The sequence below is a fragment of the Suricata suricatta genome, chromosome 8 (genome assembly GCF_006229205.1).
Source record: "Suricata suricatta isolate VVHF042 chromosome 8, meerkat_22Aug2017_6uvM2_HiC, whole genome shotgun sequence".
NCBI lineage: Eukaryota > Metazoa > Chordata > Mammalia > Carnivora > Herpestidae > Suricata > Suricata suricatta.
In genome coordinates this window covers 16,737,514-16,763,512 of record NC_043707.1, presented here as the reverse complement: position 1 = coordinate 16,763,512, position 25,999 = coordinate 16,737,514, and the positions used below count along the sequence as shown (strand labels likewise).

Genomic DNA, 25,999 nt, shown 5'->3' with positions numbered 1-25,999 from the left:
AAATAAATAAATAAATAAAAATACAGCTGTGTCTATATTCACTGAAGTGAAGAGTTTTAAATTTCAGGTTTTAAGATACATAAAGCTAGTTTAAGGAAACGATAGGTGCTTGAGAAATTATTTTAATGTCTGGTTATCTCCTAATCGTTTGTTCTTTCTTCATTTGTAGTTTAAATTATATAATGACAGCTTAATTTCTCTGTTGGGTAACTTTTTTTGTAATAAAGGAATGAAAGAATTTTGAAAAGATAGAATAAGTTGTTTTTAATTTTTTTTTTCCAGGAATCCACTTAAACAACAATCTAAACCACTTAAAATTTGGGTTGGATCATCATCGACTGTCTTCTTGTACACAGGCAGCAGCAAAGCCAGGGAGAACAGACTTGCCACCGACAAGACCAGGAGGTGACAAGATTGTTCTATTAGTGTGTAACCGAGCCTGCACTGGGCAACAAGGGAAAAGGTAAAAACTGACCTACCAGTAAGTGCGGAAACTTCAAAGGTCTAATGTTTTCAAACAATTTAAAACGCTTTAAAAAGTAGGGGTGAGGGGCGCCAAGGCAGCTCAGTGAGTCAAGCATCCCAGTCTTGATTTCAGCTCCGGTCATGATCTCACGGTTCATGTGCCCGAGCCCCACATCGATTGGACTCTGCACTGATAGCACAGAACCTACTTGGGAATCTTTTTCTCCCACTCTCTCTGTCCCTCCCTTGCTCACACTTGCTGTCTCTCACAATAAACAATTAAAAACACACACAAAAACTATGAAGGGTGCCTAGGTGGCTCATTTGGTTAAGCGTACAACTTTGGCTCACTCAGGTCATGATCTCACAGTTAGTGAGTCCAAACCCCACATCAGGCTCTGCACGACAGCATGGAGCTTACTTGGGATTCTCTTTCTCTGCCTCTCTCCCATGTGCATGAGCATGCTCTCTCTCTCTCTCTCTCTCTCTCTCTCTCTCTCTCTCTCTCAAAAATGAAATAAACATGTAAAAATTTTTTTAAAAAGGATAAAAAATCTTTAATTTTTGATTCTGATATTTAGAAAGAATGTATGTAAATTGACCTGATTTGAGGGTTTGGGAGGAGGAGAACATAAAATGAGGATGGTGGAGTCTGAATTAGAAAGGCACCTCGAGCTCATCTAGTTGTTAATGTCTCATTTCATGTGTTTATTTTTGGCTCAGGCACCTCATGGCGCCTATAGACCTATATCCAGCTGCTTTCTTAACAGCTTTTTTTTAATTCTTTAATTTTTAGCATATCTAGTTCGTTGGTACATGCACCTCAGTCATAGGTTCCAAATTGAAAAGACTCTCTTACCCCGTAAATCTGGTCCTCCTGTGTTTCCTGTCTCAGCGAATGGCGCACCACTATTCATCCAGCTGCTTAAGTCAGAAATTTGGGAGTCGAAAATCTCTCTCAAATCTGTTTCCTGCTAAGAATTTATGGGAGGTTTAGACTGTGTTTTAAAGCAGCTTGACCACAGTGTAACGTAACCTGAGTAACAAGATATGGATATGTTTCAGGGACAAAGGACTCTGTTTCTGCTGTTTGTCAGGGTAGCATTACATTAGCCTTTTAAAATGTTGCTTTGCAATAACTTATTTAATGGTGGTTCAATAACGTAAGTGTGAAATATGTTGATATGTATATTTATGATATTCGTTGACAAATGCTTTGGTGTTCAGTGTGTCGGGCACTGTTCCGGCCCTGGGGGTAGAGCAGTGAAAAAGACTTTGTTCTTGTGGAGCCTCGTCCCAGCGAGGACAGACTGACTGCGAACAAGTAAACACACTTAACTTCAGACAGTCGTCAGCACTTTGAAAATATGAAAGTAGGGGTGCCTGGGTGGCTCAGTCGGTTAAGCCTCCGACTTCGGCTCAGGTCATGATCTCACATTCGTGAGTTCGAGCCCCGCATTGGGCTCTATGCTGACAGCTCAGAGCCTGGAGTCTGCTTCCAATTCTGTGTCTCCCTCTCTCTCTGGCCCTCCCTGCTCATGCTCTGTCTCTCTCTGTCTCAAAAATAAATAAAACATTAAAAAAAAAAAAAGAAAGAAAAAATATGGAAGTAGGCTGGAGTGACAGTGTTGGGGGGGCAAGACTGCGCTCGAGAGGGGGACAGGGAGGTCCACCCGGAGAAGCAGCATGGCACAGAGTCCTCCGAGTGAGGAGACAGAGCCTCCGGGGAGAAGGATCCGGGACGAGGGAACATGAATACAGAGACCCTGAGACTTAGGAGCATGGCGTGTTCGAGGGGCAGGAGGAAAGGCAGCTCAGCCCATTTATAGAACATAAAGAACTTGTGGAGTCCCTTTCGTGATACTGTCCCCTCACAAGTGAGGACAAGATCAGTTGGAAAACAGGAGCGGCTGATTTACACGTGCTTGTACGTGTTCCCCCATCATGGGGCTGGGTGTGGAGTCCTGCTGTGTGTAAACTGAGGTCATAGGAGCAGCTTTCCTTGTTTGTTTGTTTGTTTGTTTTGAGAGAGAGAGACAGAGAGTAGGAGAGAGTAGGAGAGGGGAGAAGGGGAGAGAGAGGGAGAATGAATTCCAAGCAGGCTCTGCACAGTGATCACAGAGCGGAACATGGGGCTCAAACCCACAAACGGTGAGATCATGACTTAGGCTGAAATCAAGAGTCAGACTCTCATCCGGCTAAGCCACCCATGCGCCTCAGGAACAGATTTCTTGATGTGAGTGCCTCTGTTTCAGCCTGGTCAGGGTTTATCTCTTTGCTCATTTATTCATTAAGCACTTATGGATTCTTAGGTGTTATCTGTTTGGGTGACTGTGATAAATAAACACAGTTCCTGCCTTGGTCTATGGGTGGAGGCACAGAGACAACCGTATCTGTCATCTGTCGCACATTGTAGTGAGTGCAGTGGCCCAGATAGCACAGGGAGCACATCCACAGGGTGCCCCCTGGGGAAGAATCCCCCCGCCGGGTCTTGATGTGGGGGTCTAGGAAGTGGCCTAGGGGAGAGGTGGGAGGGTGTTCGAGCCGAGGGAGTCCGCCGCACAGAGACCTGGAGACCTGGCTGGCGAGTAGCACCCATGTAGGGCATAACGAGTAGATGTGAGTGGCCGGGCTTGGGTGAGCGTGAGGCTGGGCCAGTGGCCCTGTCCTGGCTGCATATCAGAACCCTCGGGGGCTTCCTCAGCAAAGCTCGGTTCTTGAGCCACATACCAGAGTGGTTACAGTGCAGTCTCGGGGGACTGCCCCAGGCATCGTGGTTTCCAGCTCCAGCCACCAGAGCCTCACAAGGTACATGTCTGTGGTGCCGCCTCTGATCCTCTGACTCCTGGGAGCCCGGCATGGGCAGGGGCCAGCTGGCTTCTCCCCAAGGCTGGGAGCTGCCTTTCAGTGTCACTTGCTTGTCATACTCCCAGAGTATGGCCACCCGCCTGCTAGACCTTCCTGCCATCTCTTCCTCCAGCACAGACCCCTTTTGTGGACCGGTGCTGTTTGTCGGAGCATGTCCACGCCTGCCCTCTTTCGTTACCATATCCATCGATCCTGCCTTCTTGTGACCTAATATCCCCTAGAAGCCATTTTGGCGCATGAGCTGTTAATCTTCATTTAGAAATCTAAGCTTCTCTTCTGACCTTTTCATCCACTTATAGGGGTGACTGTTACATTTCCTGTTTGTTTTATTTTGAAAACCGTCTTAACCCAATTATATAGTTGTTCCATTTTAAGAGATCATGAATAAAGAATAACAGTATTAAAAGAATTGCCATACTTTTAAGGTGATTGCAATATTTATGTGTGTTAGATTTGGACTGCCTTTTGTGCTGCACTTAGAGAAGACAATAGCCTGGGACCTTCTGCAGAAGGAAATCTTGGAGAAGATGAAGTATTTCCTGAGGCCCACGGTTTGCATTCAGGTGGGTCAGCATTTCGACACTCCGGCACGCATGCGTGTGTACCCAGTGGAGAAACAGTCCCTGCGAGGAGCTGTGGATTGTGGACCTCTGCACTTAGGGAGGCCTGGACACTGTGCTGGGATCCGAGGGGCCCGGGGCAAAGCTGTGTAGTAAAATCAGCAGTGTTCAGATTTTCAAGACTGAGGACTTAACCCCTCATTTTCTGGCCACTGCAAGAATTTCCTTGAACTGCTGCGTATTTCTTTATAAAATATATTTATCTAATAAAGATTAGCACACAGTCAGCTGGGAGAGATTTTGTAGAATAAGCTATCTGCATACTTTCAAAATTATGACTACTATGTTAAGGTCTCCATGGAAGGCTGATATTAAGGTTCAGCCCAAAGCAGCATATTACTTGTCTTGCATAATATATTTCATATGTAAACTGCATTTAAGTGGATCATATTTAAAGCGTGAGGAGTGGCTCAGCAGCCTAACAGCATCAGAGAGAAGCCTTCTGCAAAACCATTTGTTGTCCCTCTAATCTGTTTTGGAAATGCTGCTGTGACGCACCTGCCCTGGAAGAGAAATTCAGTCAGCTCTTCCTTTACCGTTTGTCACAGGTGTGTCCATTCAGTTTGCGTGTCGTCAGTGTTGTGGGGATAACATACCTGCTGCCCCAGGAGGAGAAGCCCCTGTGCCACCCAACGGTAGAAAGGTAAAAATAAGTAAATAAGTCACCTTCTAGAATTTTGTTTATGCTTATGTATAATTTCTAGTGATGTCTGGTAGTTTCCACCTACGTATGGTAGGCTCTTTAGGCTTGTTTAGAAATAAAATATACTTTTTTACTTTTCATTCATAGTTGAGTATGATATGTTTTATGATCTTTTATGAAATCAGAAAAGCTTGGAGTCCTCCTGTCAGGAGAGCAAATTAATGTATGTCCCAGGACTACAGATAAATTACACTTTCATATTCAGCCAGGATAGAAGTTTTCCAAAATAGAATTCTCATCATGACACTTTCCTCCTGGAATTTTTTTTTTTTAATGTTTGTTTATTTTGAGAAAGAGAGAGACAGAGCATGAGTGGGGTCGGGGCAGAGAGAGACACACACAAAGTCTGAAATAATGTCCAGACTCTGAGCTGTCAGCACAGAGCCTGGTGCAGGGCTCGAACCCATGAACCGTGAGATCATAACCTGAGCCAAAGTTGGACGTTTAACGGACTCAGCCACCCAGGTGCCCCTTCTCTTGGAAATCATAAGTGGCAACCTATGGCCTAAAAGACGAAGCGCATCTTCCACAGTGTATGTAGCTCTGCACAGTTTGAACCCTGCTTACCCCGTTTGTCAGGCTCTTCCCTCCCCCCATCTTAAACCTTCAGCTGTATCCGAGCATGAGGGTTGTTGGGACGCATGGCATGTGTGTGCCTTTGCATGTGGTGTCCTTTGTGGATCATTCCGTTCCCTTGAGCCTTCACACTGTTCCTCCTCTCTCTCAGTAGACTGAGTCGTTTTACTCTTCTACCTCTGTGCTTTTCTGCACGATTCCAACACTCTACTGCATTAATAAAGAAGTACACGTAGTGTGTGTTTGTGTGTGTGTGTGTGTGTGTGTGTATGTATATGGGTGCATAAATAAACAATGATATATATGGGTGCATAAATACAAAAACTCACATTATTATTTTTATTATAATGATTTTTCAACAAATATTGTAGTGCTCGCACTTTAGGATTCCAAAAAAAGTATACAACATTGTTGTGTTTGAAAGCAGTTTATGTTTGGTTTTAGAGAAGAATTGAGATTAGATACTGATCCAGAATACTGTGAAGCATAACAAATATTGGGTGGGTAGTTAGTATTGACTACTAATGCTGAAAGAGTTTCTCCAGAGATGGCAACAAGACCGGCCGCCTGAGGGGGGTGCTTTATAAAGGACAGAGACAGAACTTGTGGGGTACCTTGCAGGAAGGGCACAGTTTGGATTGATGTGACCACAGTCCAAGGGCCAGGTGTGGATTATGGGGGAGAAGAAGAGTGTAGGAGCAAGACTTTGTTCCCAGAGGGACTATTATGGAGTCTCTATTTGGTTTGGTGAGAGATGAGACAAAAAGTTGGAAAGGTCATAAAGAACATCCAATCGTGGCCAGCCTATAACATGAGACTAATTTCTTCTCCTTCTGTACTGGGCATTTTAATTTAAGGATTTTTTAGTCCAATTGTAACGTAGTTATTCTAAATATGAAGTCATAGTTGTCTCGCTAGAAACTCTGATGAGGTTCAGTGATGAAGATTTTTAGCAATCACATTATGATATCAAATTTCAGATTGGACATATAATCACATAAGTAAAATCATTTATTTAGAACATAATATGTTACTTCCTTCTCCATTCCCTAGGGCATTAAAATCTTGTGGACCAGGTGGCACTGCTCATGTGAAGTTAGTGGTAGAATGGGACAAGGAAACAAAAGATTTGTGAGTATTGTTTTATTTAGTGCTTATAGAATGATTGTTTTAGTTATCATTTTAATAGCATCCCTTTGATCTTTCAGATTAGCTGAAACAAATCTCTCTTCTCTTTAGCTAAGTATCCAAGTGGCTCACTAAGCCTTTGTTTAATCAGTTATTTCTTTCCTATACATTGTGTTATCTGGCTCTCAGAAACCTCAGAGCATTGTTTGCTGCTGATGAGACTGAGCTATTTATTCATTACTGTTCAGGGCCAATTATTTTTATTATAAGCCCATTAACTCTAGTAAATTATGCCAAGTGCATGCCTGTAGATACAAAGGACAAGAACATATTAATTAACGGTTCATGGCCAGTCCCATGAAAACCAACTCACAAGTTATTTCTTGAAAATACCTGTATAGATACAGAGCTTTTCAAGATTATTTTGGAACATAGAAAAGTTGGATGACCAGTTGGATAACCTGTTTGCTGTTTGTTACACATTGGTTCTTTTTGGTTATGCATTTATAGTCATGTTGTGAAGCTGCAATTTGGGGGTTAGTTTTATAAGACGTTCTCTGATAAATGCTTCCCCACCTGCCCCCGCCCCCATTGCAGCTTGTTTGTAAATACTGAAGATGAGTATATTCCTGATGCAGAAAGTGTCCGTCTGCAGAGGGAGCGTCATCATCAGCCCCAGACTTGCACTTTATCCCAGTGTTTCCAGCTCTACACCAAAGAGGAGCGGGTAAGAGCCTGGCAGCACCCCTGGGGTGGTGAGGGTGCTGGGGAGGGCAGTGTGGTGGGGTGACACCAGAGAGAGCAAACTATGCCCCAGAAAAGTCCCCCAGAGTTTTGTGCTCACACAATGGGTGTCTTAGTGCTGTTCCTTTTAGGACTTTAACTAAAGTAGTTCAGATTAAAAGAAAACCTTGATTGATTGAAATGCTCTAGAAGTAAACCTTTGTAGTTAATTTTTCCCCTTTTTAACAATAACACGTTATTTTTTGTTGTTTCCATTTAGAGACTTTACACCTTGTTTTTACGTGTTTGTTTCTTTTTGAGAGAGAGCACTCTTGCGCCCCAGCACGAGTGGAGGAGGGGCAGAGAGAAGGAGACACAGAATCTGAAGCAGGCTTTCTCATGAACTGCGAGATCATGAGCTGAGCTGAAGTTGACACTTAACTGTCTGAGCCACCCAGGCACCCTTGATTTAGAGATTTTAAATCATTTCTCCTAGTAACTAGAATAGTGATTCTTTTTGGCACCAAAAACATAGGCGCCAGGACCTATTAAGTTCAAACTTAAATAAAATGAAGTAAAATTAAAAAATTCCGTTCCTTAGCTACATTAGCCATACTTGGAGTGCTCAGTGCAGATGTACACAGAAAGTTCAATCAGAAGGCATGTTTTAGCCCACTTACCACAGTGCTTTGCAGATTGTAGGGACTCAGTAAATATTTGAATGGAAGAGTGGGCAGATACATGAATAACTAAGTCTCTGTGGATCGGGCCCATGCCTGTGTGGTTTTTAAAACTCTCTAGGGTTATGCACCTTGAGCAGCCTTGACTAGAGCACTTGGTGTTCAGCTAATCTTGAGTTGATGTTTAGGATCATACTTTTGACTGCCAGTTGTTACTGTTCAACTCTTATATGTAGTGAATCGTGCAATTTCAGAGTTGGAGGGCACTTTAAAACTCCTTTTTTCTCTTTTCTTTTCTTTTCGAGAGAGCACGAGCAGGGTAGAGGCCAGAGGGAGAGAGAAAAAGAATACAGGCTTAGCACGGGGCTTGATCCCACAACCCAGGGATTGTGACCCGAGCCAAAGTCAAGAGCTGGACACTCAACTGACTGAGCCAGCCAGGCACCCCAAAACTCCTCTATTTTCTAATGGTTGAGTTGTGCCTAGTTTCAAATAAGTGATTATCTAACTGATGTTTGAATACCTTAGGTATGAGGCATTTCTCTCTGGATATCTCTGGTGGTCACTGAGGCTGCTCTGAAATGTGCCCCCAGTTACTACAACCGACACATGTTCTTTCTCCTGAGTTCATTAAGAATATTTGAGGACAAATCCTAATTTTTTTTAATATTTGAAAAATACTTTTAATATCCTCACAAGTCTTTTCTCCCCCAAGTTCTTCATAGCTAGTTCCTTTAATAATAGTTTTCCTTTTCTTAAAGTTTATTTATTTATTTATTTATTTATTTTGGGGGGGGGGGTCAAGAGAGAAAGAGAGAGAGAAAACCAGAGAGAGGGGGGACAAAGGATCTGAATCAGGCTTTGTGCTGACAGCAGAGAGCCCAGTGTGGGGCTTGAACTCAGGAACCTTGAGATGGTGACCTGAGCTGAAGTCAGACACTTAACCGACTAAGCCACCAGACGTCCCTAATAATAGTTTTTCATAAGACCTTTTTTTTCCTTCCAGTTTGGAGCCTAATTATACAATAGGTAGTTGGCTTTAGAATGGGTTGATGGGAAGACTGTGTGGTACCTTGTCCTATTTGGGCTTTTTTTTTTTTTTTTTTTTGAGATGTTTGAGAATGGTACAAAGCTTAAAACTGAGTAGATCTGGGGCACCTGAGTGGCTCAGTTGGTTAAGTGTCCAACTTCGGCTCAGGTCACGATCTTACGATCTGTGGGTTCGAGCCGAATGTCGGGCTCTGTGCTGACAACTCAGAGCCTGGCGCCTGCTTCAGATTCTGCATCTCCCTCTCTCTCTGCCCCTCTTCCGCTCACGCTCTGTTTCTCTCCCTCTCAAAAATAAATAAACACTAAAAAAAAAAAAACCTGAGTGGATCTACTAGATGACAAAATTGGCATTCCACAAAACATCTCATTGATCTAGAAGGATAAGTTCAAACTAGCGAGATACATTTTAGTAGGGATCATTCATTCAGTAAATGTTGATTGAGAACATACTGTGCACTGGGGGGCGCGTAACAGGGACCCACAAGGCAGTGTCTCTGACCTCAGTCTGCTGGGTGGGCATCACTAAGTGAGTAAAGCAAGCAGCGTGGCATGGTTGAGAAACAGGAATGAGGCCAGTGTGGCTGGGACACGGCGGGTAAGGCAGGGAGTTGAGAGAGTCTCTTCTGGTCATAAAATAATCCTAATATATGTAAGCAGTGCCTGGCACATAGACAGGATTCAGTAAGTCCATACTAGAATGAATGAATAAATGAGTGTTACTTGGGAAACTCAGTCATTGCATCCAAAAATGCAGTACAGGTGCAGAGGAGACAGATTCAGCAGCAGGCTGGGCAATGGTAACTTGGGGGTTGAGGTGTCTGCAAGCTCAGTACTGGTCAGCAGTGCCACGTGCCAGCCGCCGTCAGCTGCCTTGATGCTTTCAGACAGTGTCCAGAATTCAGATGGTGATAACACTGGTCTTTCATTACCTTAAATGCGCACTGTTAAGAGACTGACAGACCGGGGCCCCGGAGAGAGCGGATAGGGACTGGAGCATCTGGAAACCATGACACGCTGAATTCGACAGAGGAGGCCTTCAGTGGGGATCTGATAGTTATTTTTAGGCACTTTAAGGACTGTCTGTGGATAAAGGATCGGACTTATTTTATCTGAAAAGCAGAACCTAAACATTGGAAATTACAGGGAGAGCGAATCTGTCTTAGTATGAGGGAGAACTTGGTGACAGACGGTCTGAAAACAGAGTAGCGGCCTGCTGAGATAGCTGTCCTCTGTTTGCTGGCAGAGTCAGCGAGGCCAGCGGTGCTCAGGGTGGTCTCCAGATGCAGGGGCTCTTTGTAGCCATTTACAATGATCAGAGACGTTTTAGAAACTGTCATGGCTCTTAGACATTGTCTGGTTGTTCTTATTGTATCTTAGGAAAGTATCTGTATTGGAAATGAACAAAACAAACAAACTACAAGCTGCTCCTTTACCGCACACACAGGGGGCTGGACGGCCACATACGTAGACTATTAATAAGTCACACAGAGATGCAGACTTACCCGATGACAGTTGTAGGTCCCACCCAGTGTTAAGTGTCTGAATCACTTCCATCCAATCACATCCACCCAAACCTGTGTTTCTCCCCATGTTTCCTACAAACATGATTAGGTCTCCCTGCCATGAAAAAAAAAAAACAACACAGTTCTGCTTCCTTTTCCAATTACCATGCCTGCCTTTCTCCTGCTTTTTTCTGCCTCATTCTCTATCAGTGATTTCAGCTTTTTCCCTCCCTCCATCCCACTTGCACTTCTGACACTGCCCTCTGAAACTCTCGGTGGCCCCTGGTTTGCTCAGTCCGTGTCCTTTGCTTCATCACTGTCTGACCTCTCCACAGGCTCTTGCCATTCTCTCTCCTTGATAAGCATCAAAGGGAATGCCTCTGATTTGCCTGTTTTTCTGACTATATATCTTCAGGCTCTGGTGGTTTCTCAGCTTTAGTATTTCCCTTAAGAAAGAGGCATTCCCCAAGATTCGGTTCTATGCTTCTGTTTCTTCCATCTCAGTAGGCCTGCTCATTCCTTGCTCATCATGTTGATAGTCCCTGATCTGGTGCATCTTCTGAACTCCAGAGGAGATGTAAATCTCTCATCAAACATGCCTCATGGGTACCACTAACCGAATATGTCCCCTTCCCAAAACCCTCACCTGCAGAGATTGACGTTTCGAAAGACCTTGTTGATAGCAAGATGAGGGAGGGTTGTTTGGAGTGGTTCAGTGCTTGGGAGAGAGAACTCAGGAGACTGGCAGAAGTCCAGGTAAGCGCGAGTGAGGACTCTGAATTAAGGCCATGTTAGTGGGAATGGGGTGTGAGATTCAGGCAGTTACTTTGGATGGATGTGGCGCAGAAGGAAGAGGGAAGGGTTGGAGGGTTTGGGATACCTGTCGTTCCTGCCGGTTCTGCTTTTGGTGGGTGGTAGTGGTATTTGCTGAAGTATGACAAGGAGGAGGAGGAGGAATGGGGATAAGGAGGAGGACAGTATATTGATGGAAAGGCAACAGGTTGAGTTCAAGAGTATGTGGAATTTGAGGTTCTTCTGTGATGTTGAACATCCTCTGTGTAATATTTACCCATTCAGTCATGCGATTCTGAGAGGTGATTTATTCAGCAGATCTCGTGTCAGTTCTGGCCAGATGCCGCTTGTGACGGTGTTTTCCATGGACTCCGCATCATATGTGGCTTCCTGAGAGACCCAAGTTGTGTTGTGCCTTGACCAAGACAGGGGGGGGGGGGGGGGGGGCGCGGCCTGCAATGTAAGGCGCACCTTAGGTGGCGTGTAACGGAAGTCATGTCGTGTTCCTTGTTTCCAGCTCGCCCCAGATGACGCCTGGCGTTGCCCACACTGTAAGCAGCTGCAGCAGGGGAGCATCACGTTAAGCCTCTGGACTCTGCCTGATGTGCTTATTATCCATCTGAAGAGATTTCGACAGGTAAGGAGGCCCTCTGTCACGGCAAGGGAAACTGTGGCCAAGTTTCTGGGCCCTGCCGCAGGCCGCGTGGGCGCTCTTCGGTGTCCCTGTTTGATCCAGCATCCCTGTCCATGTAGTCACAGACGCATCTGCCCCGGTCTGGGGTCATGTTTTGGTCTTACCCAAAGCAAAATTTGAGCATCCTGTGACCTTTTCCATTCAAAACATTTTAGCTCATACTGGAGATGTTTTACTTTGTTCTTGAGGATTTGCTTTAGATTTGTCAATGTTGTGCTTTAAATTTCGGTAAATGTACTTTAGAATTTGAAACAAACAAACACAGAACTCCTTTCTGGGGGCAGGTCTCTTTGTACCTAAAGTAATAACAGGTGTCGTGCTCCCAGAAGCTGTCGTGTAGTTGGGGAGATGACTCATAAATGTATACAAAGAAAATCTGCTGTGAGTTGTATTGTTCTGAGTCACTTTTTCCCAAAAGGCTGTCTGTTCCCTGAGGTTAGGGTTGTCCTGGGCAGGCCCCCCTGTAAGAGAGGGAAAGGAGAGGGAAATGCTCTAGGAGTCTCTCTGGCCTGGCTTTAGGGTTTGCATCTGAAAGATTAGAAGCAGGTCTCTCCCAGGTGAGGTGGGGGCTGTGCTACACACACACACGGTGGCAGACAGCCACAGGTGCCCCGAGTCAGGGCAGCACGTGCAAGAGACGGACAGCCCACCGGTTCGGCTGGAGCTCCAGAGGGTGGGGGAAGGGCAGGGGCTGCTTGTCCCTCGTGGGCAGAGTGGGATTGTGATAAAGCGTTTTAAGCAGAGAAGCAACATGGCCAAATCTGTGTTTTGAGGAGACCATTGTGGCTGACGTGTGGAGAATGGGAGGCTGCTCGAATGAAGCTGGGAGATCTGAAGGGAGCCATTGCAACCATGTAGGGGACAGACACTGATGACTTGTCCGGAGCAGTGGCTGTGCAGAAAAGACTGGAGTTAGGTTCATCAGATATGGAGGATTTGCTGATGAAGTGGGGGTGTCTGGGGTGACACGCACAGGATCCCTAGATTTTTAATAGTAGTAAAGAGTTTCCTGACTGCATGCAGATAGCTGATGAGGTTCGGCCTCCTTCCACATACAAGCTTACCGAGTTCCTTTGCCTTCTGTTTCTTTAGAAGGCATGTCCTCACCCTTCCAGCACCCCAGATTCAAAACTGCAGTGTTGTTTTTGACTTCTTTCTTGTCCCTCCCATGTAGCCAGTCATCGCTTCAGCTTGGCTGTGCCTCTGCCTTGCCTCTTGTGTGTGTCCCCTTGTCCCCACTCTTGCTGTCAGCCTGCCCCTTCAGACTTGTGATGCTTTCCAGCTGGTTGCAGTCATGTTGTCTTCTACTTGATTCCTTCACTTAAAGCTGCTTTCCTTTGTGTCCCATACTGTGCACTGCTTACACAGCTTCAATGGCGTCCCCTCCTCCCTCAAAGCCTCAGTGCTTGACTGCACGGGCAAGGTCCACGTTCTCTGGTCTGACCTTCCTGACCATCCAGGACTCATCCTGCCTTTCTCTTAGGAACATTTTCCTTCTCTTATTAGATCCATGGCTCCTTGGGATGGGTGTTAATCCATTCCTGATTAATTTCTTAGCATTCCCACAAGTACAGGAAACATTCAGTAAATAGCTAGTGAGCTCTGATGGTTGGATTTCAGAGAATTTCCCAGAGGCCTTAATGGAAAATACAGATTACCTAAGATTATCGACTAAATGAATAAAGTAAGTCAGTGTTAACTGTTAATGTGCTTGTTGGAGGAGGTGGGGAGGAAAAGGGTACACTGCTTCTCCGGAGGCTATTCTGTGCCAGCACTAACTTTGTCTTTCACGTACAGTTTTACTCCATTTCTTTTCATGCCTCTGTGACAGAGGTGTCAGGATGAACTGCCTGATACTGTCACTTTGTAAGTCAGAAACCTAAACTCATCCTTTGGATAAGGAAATGGAGACTCCGAGAGGCTCATCACCCCTTATATGTAGGCCATTGCTTGTTCTACTTCGAGTAGTATTAAAACCTGTTCCTCCAGATAGTTAAAACTGTTAGTTTGTTTCCCTATTTTGTACCTGTCTTGGGAAACATCAGATCAGTAACTGAAACCACTTGAGCTGTTAGGGTCCACATTTCACGCAAAACTGATCTACCATCTAGTTGCATGAAAATATCATCAGAACTTGTTTTTCTTCTTGCAACAGGAAGGAGACAGGCGTATGAAACTTCAGAACATGGTCAAGTTCCCCTTGACTGGCCTGGACATGACACCTCATGTGGTTAAGAGAAGTCAGAGCAGCTGGAGTTTGCCATCCCATTGGTCTCCATGGAGACGGCCCTATGGACTCGGGAGGGACCCTGAGGACTACGTCTATGACCTGTATGCTGTGTGCAATCATCATGGCACCATGCAAGGGGGGCACTACACAGGTCTGCAGTGCGAGAGGCCGGGTGTCTGTGCTGACCGTTTCTTCAGACATGTTTTGCTTGTGACAGGGGTACTTTTGTCTTAGAACCTCACTTTCCCTTCTCGTAGGCAGTCTGCCCTCTTTGAGGGCAGCTTTCATCTGCTGGATCTCTGTCCAGGAGCAAATAAATGCAAATTCTTCCTTCTTTTCCTGAGTTGGCCCATCCGGGAGCCGTGTGACCTGACTGGGGAGTGGTGTGTGCAGGTGGATGGTGGCGTCTCGGTCACTGAGGGCTCACTTTGGTTACCTTACCCACGCCCCCATTCAGGGTTTCACTCCACTCCTTCAGGTTCTAGCTTCTCCCTTACTTGGAGTGATTAGATGAACCAGTTTTATAGTATCTTTAAGGTGACTTCGAAGAGTTTTTTTCTTTTTGTCTTAACGCTAAATGTATCTTTTTCATTTTTAAAAGTGATTGTGTTCATCATATGAAATTTATAGATGAGAAAGAGAACAGTACCATCATCCATGGGCTCATCACTAAAAAATAACCTTTGGTAACATTTTTAAAAAGTGTGATAAATAATACATATCAGTACTTAACCATTTCCCCATTTTCAAGTGTACGGTTCAGTGGCAGTAAGTGCATTTGCATTATAGTGCTGCCCGCAACACCATCCGTCTCTAGAATGCTTTTCTTCTCCCCAAATTGAGACTCCATTAAACAGCAAGTTCCTGTTGCCTTCCTCCCACCATCCCTGGCCACTACTGTTCTTCCTGTCTCTGTGAACATGATACTCCTAGAACCTTCTGTAAGTCGACCCTTTCCAGTATTTGTCCTTTTGTGTCTGGCTTACTTCATGTAGCATAACGTCTTTCAGATTCACCCATGTTAGAGCGCGTGTCGGAGCTTCCTTCGTTTTTAAGGCTGAATAATAATATCCTATTGTATGTAGGTAACATTTCTTCCAGTGATTTTCTGAAAGTTTTGGCCATGATTTTACACTGTTGTGGTTGTACTGTAATGTTCTGTTTAGGTGAACATTCATGGAGCACCTCCCATGTAGCTTGCCCTGGGCTCACCTCAGAGATGAATAGGCCGCAAGCTGTGTCTTCTAAGAGTGTAATCAGGCAGGGGCGGATGGGGCCAGACGATACGTCCCGTCAGTAGCCGTAGGTTCTGAGGTGAGAGCGTGCACAGCAGGAAGAGAGGGGCCAGTGGAGAGCGCGGTCAGAGCAGGCCGGAGGCACAGGAGAAGCTGACGGGGTAGTGGCCTGCACTGTAGGACTGTGCTTGCCTCACAGGAGGACAGAGTTCCCGAATCAGAAGCGTGGTGAGATGCTAGTGGTGTGTGCACGGCCCTGATCCCAGTCTTCGTGCTTAACCGTTGTAACAGAAGTATTTAGTTGTCGATGCTTAATTGTTATCCACAGTATTTTTCAGGACCACAGGGTAGTCTCTTGGTGGAACGCTAACGTTTATATTCTAGTTCTGTATTTCCTCGAGATGGAGTCTCAGAACTGGACTTGCTGGGTTAAGGGCATCCATGAACATTGGGGCGGCAGGCAGGTCCTTGGACACCTGTGTGTGTGGGAGTCCATGGAGGGCACTGCTGTTGGTCTGGCCATCCGTGTGGGCGGGCGGCCAGGACTCTGCTTCCTTCACACTCAACACATTTAACACGTATACTTGCAGGGACTTCCTTTCTTCATAAACTCAGTGCTTCGTGCAACAAGATTCCGGGTGCCAGTGGTCCACAAAGGTCGCGCGGGTGCGGGGAGGAGGCGGCAGCGTGGAGGAGGTTCGGCTCCACCAGTTGGTTTTCCAGAATCTGTGAGACTCTTCCCAAGCAGTCAGGCCTGAGACCTCCCGTCAGGCCCCCAAGCCCCTCTGCTGGCACACTCTCTCCCCGCTTTTCCCACGCGGGACGCAGGAGACAGGGAAGGTGACCGGGTACAGGAGCCTTTTACTCCTGATGCGTGACAGGAGTGGTCCCAGCTCGGAGCGTGTCTCAGAGCAGAGCAGTTCGTCTGGCCTCTGCTTGCCCTAGAAGCACGCTCAAAGAGAAGAAAGAATGAGATTGAGAAGTCTTAGTCCCCAGAAGACAGGGTTAATATTAATTAAGCATTTAGATATATTTTACCATAAACCAAATTTAAAATCTGATAAGACTATACTTTGTGTCTTGCGTACTTTGTATTTATACTTTATGGGGCCCATTTGTATAATAAATGTTGTGTGTCTAATTGGATGTTTGCCTTTGGGGCATTACCAGTCATACCTGTGTTCTTTGATACTGAGTCATAGAATCATACGCCCAGAGGCCCAGATGGAAAGGGACTTAGAGATGGTTTAACTTCACTGGTTAGCTGGTGTGATGACACCTTTGCCAGCATCCCTGGTTGGTGTTCATCCAGCTTCAGCTTTGGTAAAGAACCTGTTTTCCATTTATGGTATTGTTTCTCAGGAAAGTAATGCAGTTTCTAGCAAGAAATTGTTGAGGAAAATGGGACAGTCTGGATTTTAGCCTAACATGTTACTCTTTTAAAACAAAACAAAACAAAACAAAACAAAACAAAAGAAAGAAAGTGAAGCATGACCTGGGGCAGAGGGAGAGAGAATTGTAAGCAGGCTCCCCACTCCATGTGGAATCCCACACAGGGCTTGATCCCATGACCCTGGGATCATGACCTGAGCTGAAATCAAGAGTCAGACACTCAACTGACAACACTCCTCATGTTACTCTTTATATAGAGAAGACTTTGGAAAATGCCTGAAAACCCACAGGTAATTTGAAGGCAGCCCAGATTAGTGAAAAGGAGCGTGGACTAGGACCCCTCTTCTGAGTTCTGTGACCCGACAGCAGGTAACTTTACTCAAACTTGGTGGCCACACCAGTGCGCTGGAAGCGCCCATGCTTGCCTTTCGGGGCCTGCTGTTACCTAGGAAGAGCTTAGGCTCTTTCTGCATTATTTCGATGCTTAGGCCATACTGCTGCTTTTCTGGTATATAAAATGTTTAGGGTTTTAGTTTAGAGAACATTTTATTTTTTTTGTTTTTATTTTTTAATTTATAATAGTTTATTGTCAAATTGGTTTCCATGTAACACCCAGTGCTTCTCCCCACAAGAGCCCCCCTCCATGACCATTACCCCCTTCCCCCTCTCTCCCCCTTCAGTCCTCGGTTCATTTTCAGTATTCAGTAGTCTTATGTCCCTCGCTTAGAGAACATTTTAAATACCTTTGCATTGTTGAATTCAGCATTGCATTGCTGAATCCTTGTTTGGATTTATTTTTTAAGGTTATTCATTTGAGAGAGAGCTTGAGCAGGTGAGGGGCAGAGAGAGAGAGCGAGAGCAAGAGCCAGAGAATCCCAAGCAGGTTCCATACTGTCAGCACAGAACCTGACGTGGGGCTCAATTCCATGAAATGTGAGATCATGATCTGAGCCAAAATCAAGAGTTGGACAGTTAACTGACTGAGCCCCCAGGGGCCCCTGTTTGGGATTTTATTTTGCACTAGCTCCAGGTATCATCACACGGTACATGTATGGCTAATTTGTGTACATATTCTAGATCAAACTTCTGTGGTCAAGAACCTACCTTATTCTTTTCTAAAATTTCCAGTTTTTCACAAACCAATACTTTTATAAAAATACAGTAAAAATATCATGGCAGTATCCATTTGCTACGAAAGTTTTTAAGTGCTTATCTCAGTTTGAGTGCTTGTTGTGGACTGGGATCAGTCTGTGAACCACAGTTTGAATAATATTTGGCTAGGAAACATTTGAGAAGCTAGTGCCAGGAAGAAAAGTGGGTCGAGTCATCTAGTAAACATACTGTTAAACCATTAATGCATTCCTGGGCTGCCTTAGTTGCGTGCTGTAACTGGGAACAGACCGCCCTGGAGAGAAGCAGATTGACACTGGTGCGGGGCTGCTCTGTGACCCTGTGTCGGGCGTGTCCCACTCCGGAACAGCTGCCGCCTCCCCAGCTGGGTGGTTTATATGCCAGGCCTGACCTGATCCCACTTAACAGCTCCGCATGCTGCCTCTCTCTCTGCTTCTCTCCCCTTCTGGTCCCAGGAGTCCATAGCTGTACATGGCTTCCCTCCCCACGATCACAGATTCTTCTTCTCTTTTTTGGGGACCTGTCTGATTGTAGCCCCTCCTCACCTGGGTCCCCTTTGTCTCTTAAGTTTCCATACTTTACAAATGTGATTGTGGCCTGTCGAGGGAGTCGCTCCTGGTGCCTCGCGGGACCCTGTGTGCCCTGCCCCTCTGGCATCCAGCTAAATATTCTAGTGCTCATTTATTCTCACCCCAATAAATGGGTATTTTTAGGAAGTGTGATAAGAATGTACACCCCTGGATCAAATTTATCACACTCCTTGATATAGCTTAACAAGATCACATAGATTCGTGAACACTAAGTTCTTGTCTTTTTTTGCTGGTACTTGAATGTTCTTTATTTCTATCTCAGGCTTAGGATTTGAACTGAGCTCAAGTGTTCTTAGCTTGCCGGGGCACTTCCCCTGCGGCATTGTTCATACTTCCCTGAGGGAAGCAGGGTGGGCAGGGTTTAAGTGCAAGCTCGGGGACTAGATACCCCTGAAATGAGCTGGGCCTGTCCTTCACCAGATGCTTGACCTTTGGGCAAGCTGGTTAATCTTTTTGAGCCTCTGTAAAATGGGAATAATAGAACAAATCTCATGGGATTAATTGAGATGTTTGGCACATAATAAGTGCTAAACAAATATTAGCTGCTATTATTAGTATCATTATTTCTCATTCTATTTTCTATCTCTAATAAACACTGAAATATTACAACACACTTAAATCAGGGTTTTCCAGTTTAGCAGCATCCTTGATCTTCACCCACTGAATGCCAGTACTACCCTCTCCCCTACTTGTGACAGTCAAGAATGTCTCCATTCGTTGCCAGATGTCCCTAGCAGGGCACAGTTGTCCCAGGTTGAGACCCACTGCTTTAAGTAAAGAAGTATATTGGGTTTTCTAAGATTAAATAGAATTCTGTACATTTGGAATAATTTGGAACTGCTTGAAACATTTTGCCTGGGCATGATACCCCATTTGGATTTTTTACCACTTTGTGTGTAACTACATGCAACCTTAAAAAGCTCTTGGATGAGCCAGAGGAGCCAGAGGGCTGGTGTCTGTGGGCGGAGGGAGCAGCCGGCGCCCTCGCCCCGGTGCTGATGGCAGGCTCTTTTTGGCAGCGTACTGTAAGAACTCTGTGGACGGCCTGTGGTACTGCTTCGATGACAGTGACGTGCAGCAGCTGTCGGAAGAGGAGGTCTGCACGCAGATGGCGTACATCCTGTTCTACCAGAGGCGGACAGCTATTCCTTCGTGGTCAGCCAACAGCTCAGTGGCAGGTGAGGCCAGCCATTCTTCGGCGGTTTTTTCCCCTAGAGCAGAAATGTAAAGGTCTCTACAAGGTCTCATGACTGTCGTGTCGATCAGATACATTCTCACATTTGCATTTAACCTGGAAACCAGAATGATTGCAGTCAAGGAGATGGGGGTGGAACGTGCCAACTGGTAGAGTTCCCAGGGAAGTGGGGAGAGCCAGTCTCGGTGAGCTCGCCATGTTTGCTTGGGGAGTGAAGGAACGGAAAAGCAGTATGGCATGCCGCACTGAAAGCACGAGGGAATGAGACTTGGCTTTGCCAGGTTTTGGTTGTATCCTCTGGGAGCACATCACATCCAAGCCACATATTTAATTATCTCTAATGTGGGTGTACTAATAATATCTGCCTTATGGGTCATTGCATGCATCAGATTGCGTAGTGTACATTAGAGCCTTTTAGACAAGTGAAGCACCATTAGAAATAGTTCATTATCCTGATGAGGTCGGCCTGTTCTGTCGGAAGGGTTGAAGGCTACAGGAGTATTAGGTGGGCTGGGTTCAGCTGGATGGCGTCTAGTTTGGATGCAGCCACACACAAGGTGACACACGCTTTTTAACACAGAGTTTAAGACTATGACCGAGGACGGAGACATGGTAACATCGGATCACATTAGAGAGTATTAGCCCTGAATCCCCTTGAAGCTCGTGAGGGGCCTGTTTGACTACTGAGAGGAAGCACTGCTGAACAGAGCAGCCCCCTGCTGGAGTCGAGCCCCACTCAGCGCACCCACCCCTCAGGAGCTACTCACCCAGATAAGAGTGAGAACTCCAGTGCTCTAGTGCCTCCCTTAGTGCTGTCCAGATCCTGAGATATGCTTGGAAATGACACCCTCTTGAGGTCTACTTGAGTCATGTTCTCAATTTTAAGAGCAATTTCTGTTGTTCTGGAATTTAAAGTAATTCCTGGAATGGACAGTACAGTTGACATGGAGCCTGGGTGTGTGTGTGTGTGTGTGTGTGTGTGTTCATATACGAATATTGTGAAAATGACTTAACAATTCCACAAAGCAGTGAGGCTAAGAAATCACAGTGCACTGTATCTGCTCTGTGTCAGGATTTTTACTGCATGTGCTTAGAGCAGTGCCTGGCAATAGGTGCTTAATAACTACTTGTAAAGGAGTATGGATGCTTCTATTGCCAGTACTTACGATTTACACTTTGCATTATCAAGTATCCATGTGGATGCTTGCATTTTATTACAATAAACATTAGCTAGAGTCTGTCCTTCTTTTCATCTCGACAGGATACTCAAGCAGGTACCGTGTGGGGTCTGGGAGGTGAGACCGACACAGGCTACCCCCCAGCTCAGGCACTGGCCCCTTCATGAGGGGGTGCACCAGGGAGCCAGCCCGGGACTCCAGCCTGACCCTAGTGCCCGCTTTCTTTACTGCAGGCTCCACCAGCTCCTCCTCGTGTGAACACTGGGTGAGCCGGCTCCCCGGGAGCAAGCAAGCCAGTGTGACCTCCGCGGCGTCCTCCAGACGCACCTCTCTGGCCTCGTTGTCTGAGTCCGTGGAGATGACCGGAGAGAGGAGTGAAGATGATGGTGGGTATGGGTGTCATGACAGATTTCCAAAATGGCATGTCACGGCACAGCACAGGGTCCCTAATGCTTAGGAGCTAGGCGCCAGGAAGATTGTTGAAGAGGGTAAAAGGGCCACATGACTGTACAGTCATAAGTACCATTTTACATACACTGGGTCATTCACTTTTCCTCTGTGAGCTCTAGGATGACTTTCTCCTGATACGTCATTATTTTCCACTTCTGAGGTCTAGTGTGGAGGCTGGAGCTTTTACTCTGTACAGTAATGGATACATTTCTTTGAAAGCACTTTTCAGAGTGCTCAGGGCTGCCTGGCGAGGAGCCGCTGTGTTCACCCAGTGTGGGGGCTTCCCGGCTCTCAGCTTTTCCCTTTTCCACTGCTATTTCCTGTACAGGAATGTGTGACATGTTCTTTTAAGTGCAGAACATCTAGGACAGAAACCCTTGGCTCTGCATGAAAGAATTTTGAAGATGGTCACCATACAGATACTTGGGAAACACAATATAAATACAACTCTGGGGTTTTTTGGGTTTTTTAAATTTTATTTTTTGTTTTTGCCTTCACTTACTGCTTGAGTAATGGCAGCCCTCAGTTCTGACAGGAACCCCAGGTGGTGCGGGAAGGATCTGCAGCCCTAGCACTGAGGCTGGAGGAGGCGAGAGTGAGCTCAGCTTCTCTAATGAGGACAGTGAGTCATCTCTCAAGCCTGCGGCCAGCTTGTCGGTTGCTGTAATCTGTGTCGAGCGATGGGTAATTGGGAGACTGTGAAGTGGAGGAAAACAGCAGGAGGCTGGAGGGAGGCTGGCTGGGGGCTCGCCAGGCCGGGGTGGTCTGCCTCATTGTAGCTCCAGGCCTGCTCCCTCTTTTGGCTTGTTGCCTCTTTCCTTGTAAAATAACAAGAGTACTGGGCTGGAATTGCTGACAAGCTCCTGATAGTTTGTGAAAAACCGACCACTGACTCTTGGCTTATTCAGGTAGAGGTTTTTCTCAACAAAGCCATTTAAACTTAGAATTCACTGTTGTTTTAACAGTAAGCTGGTTTGCCCTGGTCTCTTTTTTAAACAGTGTAGTTGGTGAGATCAGTATCCTATTAAGCATCATCATCACAGTGATGCAGGCAGGGTGGTACCAACAGAACAGAGCCTGTGTCTCTGAGGATCTTACCTGGACAGTTTTATAAATACCACAGTCACAGTACAAAGTGTGTATGGAAGTTAATTAAAATTTTTCTTTGGAAGGAAGTTTTAAGGCACTCAAAAAAGAAGTATATAGTCCTTTTTTTTTTTTTTTTTTTTTACATTTATTTCTTTTTGAGAGACAGAGACAGAGCACAGATAGGGGAGGGTCAGAGAGAGAGGGAGACTCTGACAGGCTCCAGGCTCCGAGCTGTCAGCACAGAGGCCAACATGGGGCTTGAACTCATGAACCGTGAGATCATGACCTGAGCCAAAGTCAGATTTTAACCAACTGAGCCGCCCAGGTGCCCCACAAGTATATAGTTCTAATTGTGAACGTTTTCTTTGGAAATTTGAAATCACTCAGGATAGGAGTATATTGTTCTAATTATGATTATCATCTTTAGGATTTTGATGTCACCCAGGATAGGAATGTATTGTCTCTGGTCCTTTTCACTGATCTGCTGTTAAACTCAATAATGACAAAGCTGCATGTGGCATTGAGTTGGGGGCAAGGGTTTGTGTTCTGGTATTAGTTGCCTCAAATTTTGTGTTAGCTCAGGCAAGGACTTCACTTCTGTGGGCTCTGATTGTCCTTAGTTAGATGAGAAGCTGGGTCAGTAGCTCACATTTACTGAGCATGTGTGGAGTGCCAGGTGGGCACAGGACTTTCAGGATTTTATTTAGTTCTTACGGTAGTCCTGTGAGTTAGAGCAGGGGTCAGCAAGTGACAGGCTATGGGCCAAGTATGAACCCTGCTTTTATTTGTAAATAAGGTTTTATTGGAACACAGCCACACACATTTGTTTATGTGTCTTCTCTGGTTGCTTTCGGGCTGCGGTGACAGAGTTGGGTGGTTGGTCCACAAAACCTAGAGAATTAACTGGACATTTCCAAGGGAGGTCTCCCGACCCTCCATGTACAGAAGGGAAGTAAAGAGAGTTTGCCAGTTTCTGAGTTGCGATGTCCCTATTTTGTGGATAGAGGACTGAGCTTAGAAAAGTTGATGTTGTGTGGCTGCTCCTTGACCTCAGACATGCTGGCTCTGAAGGTCACGACACTCCTGTCATTCCACCAGGCTTGCCTGCCTTCTGTCTTCAGTATCTTAAGGTGTTGCTGGGACATGGTTGTGGTTTAGCTTAATGCTGTTCTCTCTGCTGCATTCAGGAGGTTTCTCAACTCGACCATTCGTGAGAAGCGTCCAGCGTCAGAGCTTGTCATCCAGATCTTCTGTCACCAGCCCTCTGGCCGTTAATGACAATTGCATTAGACCTTCTTGGTCCCTGTCTGCTAAGCTGCAGATGCGCTCCAGTTCTCCCTCCCGGTTCTCAGGGGACTCTCCGATCCACACCTCTGCCTCCACCCTGGAGAAGATCGGGGAGGCGGTGGACGATAAGGTCTCCATCTCTTGCTTTGGCAGCTTGAGGAACCTTTCTAGCAGTTTCCAGGAACCAAGTGATAGTCATGGCCGACGTGAGCACAGGGCCGCCGGCCGGGCCCCTCTGGCTGTTATGGAAGGCGTGTTCAGAGAGGAATCGGACACCCACAAATTGAACTCCAGTGTTGTAGACACACAGAGCAAAAACTCAGCACAAGGGGATCGCGTACCCCCCATCTCTGATCCTTTCGATAATAATAACCAAATTGCTTATGTGGATCAGAGTGATTCTGTAGACAGCTCTCCAGTCAAAGAGGTGAAACCCGTGAGCCACCCAGGCTCCCTTGCAAAGAAGCCAGAGACCACAGCCAAAAGATCTCCAAGCTCCAAAGGCGCTTCTGAGCCAGACAGAAGCTTGCGGAAGGGGAGACCAGTCTTGGCAAGTCAGGAATCCTCTCTTTCAAGTACGTCCCCTTCTTCTCCTGTCCCTGTGAAAGTCTCTGCAAAGCCCTCCCGCTCCCGAAGCAAAGCAGATTCTTCGTCCAGGGCCAGTGGACGGCATTCCTCCCCTGGCCCTGCCCCGCCCAGAAAGGAGGCCTCCCCCAAATCCCAAGACTCCGTGTCATCTCCTTCGCCCCAGAGGCAGAAGTCATCTTCCTCCCTCACCTACACTGCTTCCTCTGCAGCTGCCAAAAACGCCCCAGGCCCTGCCGCAAGGGGCCCCTTCCCTCCTGGGAAGAGCAGGACTTCAGACAGGAGCTTGAGTAGAGAGGGCTCCAGACAAAGCCTGGCTTCTGACAGGGCCAGCGTCACCTCCAGCTCCAAACCCAACTCCCCTCGGGTGAGCCAGGCCAGGGCAGGGGAGGGCCGAGGGGACGGAAAGCACGTCAGGAGCTCCTCCATGGCCAGCCTGCGCTCCCCCAACACGAGCATGAAGGCTGGTCTGAAGAGGGACAGCAAGTCAGAGGACAAGGGGCTCTCCTTCTTCAAGTCAGCCTTGAGACAGAAGGAAACCCGGCGGTCAACTGACCTTGGCAAAACAGCTTTGCTCTCCAAGAAGGCCGGCAGTAGCTCTGCCAAGTTGGCCGGTAAGAATGCCGTGGATGACAAGGCAGAGAAAGGCTACCAGCCCCCAGGTTCCCAGCAGCCAAATGCAAGTGCAGTTGGAAAAGAGCAGCTTGTCTTCAAGGACCCTGCTTCTGCTAAACATTCCCTGCTGTCCGCTCGCAAATCCAAGTCTTCCCAGCTAGATTCTGGAGTGCCCTCATCTCCTGGTGGCAGGCAGTCTGCTGAGAAATCCTCAAAAAAGTTATCTTCTAGCATGCAAACCTCTGCACGGCCTTCTCAAAAACCTCAGTGATGTTTCTGCAATCCAAGTGTTTTATCTGTAAAGATGTTTATTTATTTAGAACCCCTTCCCTCCCACCAAAGCCCTCTATGCTTTTGTTTTTCTATGTTTTAGGTCATGTGCCTGGCGTGCAAGTGTGCTGTGTGCGTGTGTGTGCGTGTGTGTGCGCGTGTGTAGAATTCAACTGCAAATTGTTAAAAGCGTCGCCTTATTCTGCCATTGAACCAAATAACAGCCATAGGCAAAGCATTGATACCAAGCTAACTGGAATAATTGTAGACGAGACCCTGGGTGGTCCTTTAGCAATTGTACATATTTCTTTCTAGAGAACTCTAATGACTTTCGTTGGACACTAGGGTTTGGAAACCTGTGAACCAGTTAAGCTGTCATGAGTGTGTGCTGTAGAGGGATCGGTTATTTGACTTGGGTTTCATCTGAGCAGGGTTTGTCCTCACAGCTGATTGTCATGTGGCACCAGGAGCTCTAAAAACTGTGACACTAACAAACAAACCGAGAGAAGACTTGCTTTCTGCACTTTGGCCCCACCTCCCAGTCTCTGTAAAGGGCAATATTTTAACACTAATGTTTCTCAGGTATATACTCAGCTAGTCTAGGGTGGATGCACATCAGCAAGAGGGTTAACCAAGAAGGTGGCCTGTGGGTGACTGTCCTTTCTCCAACTGCCACAGATAGAAGTGTGTAGAGGTAGAAATGAAGTCTTTCATACCTTCATATCTGCAAAGATTTGTGTACCACAAGCTGTCGTGGTTCTTTGGAGGTGTCCTCAGAGGTGGCAAGTTGGATGGCCAGAAAGCCAGTCACTAGTTAATTTTGTTTTCCTTTTAAATTTGCTAGCTAAGGCCATTGGGATTTTGAAATGTAGTAGAGCAGTTAACACCTATAAAAGAAGCCTGGAAAAAAAGTGGATTCTGAACGGGATGCATGAGTTTGTACCATTTTCC

General features: G+C 46.2%; 1 protein-coding gene across 1 annotated transcript in view; it reads left to right on the top strand.

Annotated features, from left to right (window-relative positions):
* The window catches only part of USP31 (ubiquitin specific peptidase 31), a 62,468-nt gene extending 36,697 nt beyond the window's left edge, over nucleotides 1-25,771 (top strand). The window contains exons 7-16 of the mRNA XM_029947379.1: nucleotides 283-463; nucleotides 3,785-3,896; nucleotides 4,502-4,596; nucleotides 6,286-6,363; nucleotides 6,958-7,087; nucleotides 11,625-11,744; nucleotides 13,957-14,182; nucleotides 19,399-19,557; nucleotides 20,986-21,138; nucleotides 23,479-25,771. Coding sequence (XP_029803239.1) covers nucleotides 283-463; nucleotides 3,785-3,896; nucleotides 4,502-4,596; nucleotides 6,286-6,363; nucleotides 6,958-7,087; nucleotides 11,625-11,744; nucleotides 13,957-14,182; nucleotides 19,399-19,557; nucleotides 20,986-21,138; nucleotides 23,479-25,049 — 2,825 coding nt within the window. The 3' untranslated portion in view covers nucleotides 25,050-25,771. The remainder of the gene's footprint in view (nucleotides 1-282; nucleotides 464-3,784; nucleotides 3,897-4,501; nucleotides 4,597-6,285; nucleotides 6,364-6,957; nucleotides 7,088-11,624; nucleotides 11,745-13,956; nucleotides 14,183-19,398; nucleotides 19,558-20,985; nucleotides 21,139-23,478) is intronic.
* The last annotated feature ends 228 nt before the right edge of the window (nucleotides 25,772-25,999 follow it).